The sequence below is a fragment of the Trachypithecus francoisi genome, unplaced genomic scaffold, assembly GCF_009764315.1.
Source record: "Trachypithecus francoisi isolate TF-2019V2 unplaced genomic scaffold, Tfra_2.0 Lachesis_group2, whole genome shotgun sequence".
NCBI lineage: Eukaryota > Metazoa > Chordata > Mammalia > Primates > Cercopithecidae > Trachypithecus > Trachypithecus francoisi.
This window is the reverse complement of record NW_022681465.1, coordinates 106,846,371-106,851,083: the sequence shown is the minus strand read 5'-3', so window position 1 is coordinate 106,851,083 and position 4,713 is coordinate 106,846,371. Positions and strand designations below refer to the sequence as shown.

General features: G+C 47.3%; 1 protein-coding gene across 1 annotated transcript; it reads right to left on the bottom strand.

The window, feature by feature from the left end:
* Window positions 1–1,594: 1,594 nt before the first annotated feature.
* Window positions 1,595–2,638, bottom strand: LOC117064527 (U1 small nuclear ribonucleoprotein C-like). Its single transcript, XM_033178610.1, has 2 exons — window positions 2,552–2,638; window positions 1,595–2,238 (listed from the first exon to the last, which is right to left on the bottom strand). Exon 2 carries the CDS (start codon window positions 2,214–2,216, stop codon window positions 1,860–1,862), a length of 357 nt encoding a protein of 118 aa, XP_033034501.1. The 5' UTR covers window positions 2,217–2,238; window positions 2,552–2,638; the 3' UTR covers window positions 1,595–1,859.
* Between the last annotated feature and the right edge of the window lie 2,075 nt (window positions 2,639–4,713).

The following is a 4,713-nucleotide window of genomic DNA, read 5'->3' as shown; positions in this document are numbered from 1 at the left end:
CTTGTCCAAGGCCAACTGTTTGTTCAAGGTGGCCAGCGAGTACTGCTGGTCCCACTAAACAAAAGAAATTCAACAACTGGCTGAGGGATGTTCAGACAAACAGAATGGGTCGGTGATGAGAAGATGCTGGGAAAGGCAAGACTCCCATGGTTGAGAGCAAGAAAGACCCACGGTGCTTGCACACCTGGGGCTGCCTCCCTCCTTCCATCCCAAGAGCTGAGGAGGGGCCTCCCTCCTGTCTAGAGCTCATCCTTCCACTGTGCTCCAGCCACATGCCCTCTGTTTTGTTGTTGTTGTTATTTGTTTTGTTTTCTTTTGTTTTGTTTTTTTGAGACAGAATCTCACTCTTTCGCCCAGGCTGGAGTGCAGTGGTGCCACCTCGGCTCACTGCAACCTCCGTTTTCCGGTTTCAAGTGATTCTCCTGCTTCAGCCTCCCGAGTAGCTGGGATTATAGGCATCCACCACCACGCCAGCTAATTTTTGTATTTTTAGTAGAGATGGGGTTTCACCATGTTGGCCAGGCTGGTCTCGAACTCTTGACATGGTCTGCCCACCTTGGCCTCCCAAAGTGCTGGGATTACAGGCCTGAGCCACCATGCCCGGCCACCCTCTGGTCTTTAGCAGAGCCTTCATGTCACAGATTCCTGGGCCCCTTTTTCCTCTGTCCTTATTATCTCCCTTGACTGGTTCTTTCCTAGCAATCAGTGAGCAGTTCTACTTTTTAACAGCCTTTCCCCTCAACCTCACGTACCTTGTATCTCCTAAAACTAATTTTATCTGTTCCCTGACTCCAAATCTCAGTTAATGACATCAGCATCCATCGGAATGCCTAAGCCGGAAATGTAGGCATCATTCTCAATTCCTTCCTCCCAACACTTTCTCATCTGATTCATCTCTAGTCTTGTAAATGCTACCCTATAAACACCTCTCCAATTCTCCCCCTTTTCTCAACTGTCTCCACCTTCAGCCACTATCCTTCTCTCCAGGGTCAGCCCAGTGCCGTCTGGACTACTCTCTCCTCTTGCAGGGTTGCCAGCCTCCCCAACTTTCCATTCGTGGATTCTCTGCACAGCACCCAGAGACAACTTCATAGACAAAGTCACCTCTGCCACTCTCCTGCTTCATACCCTGCAGTGCCTCTGCCTTGCTCCCAAAAGCCTTTGGTGACATAATTCTGCTCACCTCTCCAGCCTCATTTCCTCCTGCCCCCAGGAACCCTCTTCCCTGCCACCACCCAGTTGAGCCAGTCCTTCTCACTCTTCTGCTATCAATTTGGATGTCATCTGGCCTAGGACGTCTCTTTCAACCTCTCCTATACACATAGACCCAGAGCTTCCCCTAGTAGCATTTATCTCACCATAATTATAGTTGTTGACCTGTCTAATTTTTTTAATTAACTGAGCTGTTTATTATTTTAACCAATAAAAGCTCTATAAGTACTAGATTTAGTCCTGCACAAGATGACTTTACTAATAAAGGGAGGATGCCCAGAGAGATTTACCAGATAGCTAAGGAAAAAGAATCTCACGCAGAGGACATCCTGAAGAGATAATGAGCTAGAGAAACAGAACTGGAATGTTTCATTTTTTTAATAATACACAGAGAATACAGAGGGGAGGAAAAAGGGAATACACTTTTAACTAAACGAGTTGACAATTTTATTTTCACATTTCCCAATACAAATGAAAACTGCATCTTTTCTGTCCCACTTCTCCCCTCCAAAACCATTCTCCTTGATAGGGCAGGGGAGCAAGCCTTCCTTAATCTGTTTAGAAAACCCAGCATCACAGTAGCATGATCTCCTGGTGAAGCAGAACAGGTCATATAAAACTGATAGAATGAGCCCTCCCCGCTATCCTTATCTGTCTGGTCGAGTCCTTCTGGGCCAAGTGGGCACCATCATGGGACAGGCAGGAGGTCTCATCATTGGAGGCCCAGGCATCATTGGCCTGTGGCCTCCCATAGACGGCCTCATTCCAGGAGCAGGGCCCACTGGTGTCATGCCAGGAGGAGGAGGGCCCATCATTGGCATCATGGGAGGACCCCTCATATGGGATGCTGGCATCATACCAGGGTGAGGAGGACCCGGAAGACTAGGGGGAGGTGGTATCATCGCTCCTGCAGGAGCAGGAGCAGAGGATGGAGCAGGAGGTATCTTTCCTTGTTGAAATGCAGCCGATGTTTTGTCAATCAGGCTCTGAGCCTGCTCTTCCATCCATTTCTGATAGTAGTCTTTCTTTTTTTTTTTTTTGAGACGGAGTCTGGCTCCGTCGCCCAGGCTGGAGTGCGGTGGCCGGATCTCAGCTCACTGCAAGCTCCGCCTCCCGGGTTTACTGCATTCTCCTGCCTCCGCCTCCCGAGTAGCTGGGACTACAGGCGCCCGCCTCGTCGCCCGGCTAGTTTTTTGTATTCTTTAGTAGAGACAGGGTTTCACCGTATTAGCCAGGGTGGTCTCGATCTCCTGACCTTGTGATCCGCCCGTCTCGGCCTCCCAAAGTGCTGGGATTACAGGCTTGAGCCACCGCGCCCGGCCTCTGATAGTAGTCTTTCACATTCTCTTTGTGTTTCCTACCACTGCAGTGTGTCTTTCTCACAGATGGAGAGTCATGGGTGAGGTATGTATTGCAGTAGTCACAGTAAGACTTGGGCACATTGCTCTGCAGGCGATTGGCCACTCCATTCCATGACACCCAGAAATGACCGACTTGTCTAATTTTACTAAAGCAAAGCTCTAGCTCCTTGAGGATGGGGACTGTTTTAAGTTTGTCTTAATTATCTGTACATCTTCTTTTCACTGTATCTGGCATTCGACAAAACCTTAGTAACTATAAGTTGAATGGATGAATGACCCAGCAAGACCATGAGGAGTGGCTAGAAGCTCATCAGAAGGATTTGAGTTTCAGAATAGAAAATGTTTTCCTCATTAAGGGGCCAGGCTAGTCGCAGAGGTGGACTGAAAGTGTGCAGAGGGAGCCCCCGAGAGCTGACTCATGCTTGCTGAACACCAGTGCTGTGCTAGCCTCTGTTGCTGTTAATTATTTTTTCTTACACATCATAGGAATCCTTTAAGGTAGATTCTGTTTTTGTTTCCACTTTAAAGACAAGAAAACTGAGGCCCAAATTTGCTGAAAGTCACATAGTGGCAATGCTAAGATTCAGATATTGTCTATACACCTTTCTCTGGGCTACAATAAGTCTGTAGTTTTCTTTTGTAGGTTCTTTGATAAGACTCACCTTGAATCTTTAGGAAACTGCCTACGACTTCATATGCAGAGAAAAAACTAGCAAACAGCTTGGAAAAAGAGCAAATTTCTCACCCGACTTGGGAGTGTCATGCTAGAAGTTTGGGTATTTTTGCTTAATATTTAGATAAATTCAGATTCGATAATTATGAAATTTGAGAGCTGGAAGTTATCTTAGAAACCTTTGAGTCCAGTTCCTTGAACACCTGAAGGGGCCAGTGACTTGCTAAAGGCCACTCAGCTCCTGGTGGAGCCAGAATTGAAACACTGGGTCTCTCTCTGACGTTTCTGCAGAGCTATGCATGTTTTGCCTTTTTGGTGCTTGATTTTGCTTATTGGAGTCTCTTGGTAAAACATCTCTCTTAAAACTTCAAACTAGGTGGGACGCTGTAGCTCACACCTGTAATCCTAGCGCTTTGGGAGGCGGAGGTGGGAGGATTGCTTGAGGCCAGGAGTGCAAGACCAGCAAAGGCAACATAGTGAGACCCCTATCTCTACAAAACATTTAAAAATTAACCAGCCGTGGTGGCATGCACTTGTGGTCCCAGCTACTCAGAGGCTGAGACAGGAGGATTGCTTGAGCCCAGGAGGTCAAGGCTGCAGTGAGGTATAATTGTGCCACTGCACCCCAGCCTGGGTGACAAAGTGAGACCCTGTCTCTAAAAAACAAAACAAAGTAAAACCTTCAAACTGCACACTGCTTTGTCAAAGAAAGAATTTCAACTTTGCCGAATGGCCAGATGTGGTACAACAGTGGGCCTGGACCCGCTGGGACCAGGAAGTTTAGGGGTGCCAGAGAGCTCAGGGTGAGTTGGGGGTTGAGATGATGAGGGAAGCCCAGGAAGAAACACGCTGGAAGTGGGGCCTTCCTTTCACAAACATGAGGAGAAAACATATGGGGATTTCAGAAAGTTTTCTTGAATGCATACCAGATACTAGGAACTGGAGAAATTGCCCTCAAATGCTTACAATCCAGAAAGGCAGTAGATGTGAGTATAGTCATGAGATGGGATGAAAATATAAAGGGAAAATAGACAAGATGAGGGTGTGAAGGATTTTGCCTGGGAAAGTCAAGGAAGTTTTCCTGAAGGAAATGGACTCCTGAGTTGGGCCTTGGAGGAAAAATAGAAAGAAGAGAAAGTAGGCTTTTTTTTTGTTTTTGAGACAGGGTCTTGCTCTGTTGCACAGGTTGGAGTGAAGTGGTGTGATCCTCTCACCTCAGCCTCCCCAGCAGCTAGGACCACAGGTGTGTACCATCATGCCTGGTTAATTTTTTGATTTTTAGTAGAGACGAGGTCTCACTATTGCCTAGGCTGGCTCAAACTCTTGGGCTTAAGTGATCCTTGCACCTCAGCATTCCAAAGTGCTGGGCTTAGAAGTTTGAGCCACAGCAGCCCCTAGCCAGAAGTAGACGATTTCAGAGGGAAGAACAAGGGCAAAGTTGGAAGGGCTGGCCGGGCATGATACAAA

What these genes read in the sequence shown, in the direction of transcription:
- LOC117064527 (XM_033178610.1), bottom strand. Translation starts at nt 2,216, where the DNA reads ATGGAAGAGCAGGCTCAGAGCCTGATTGACAAAACATCGGCTGCATTT.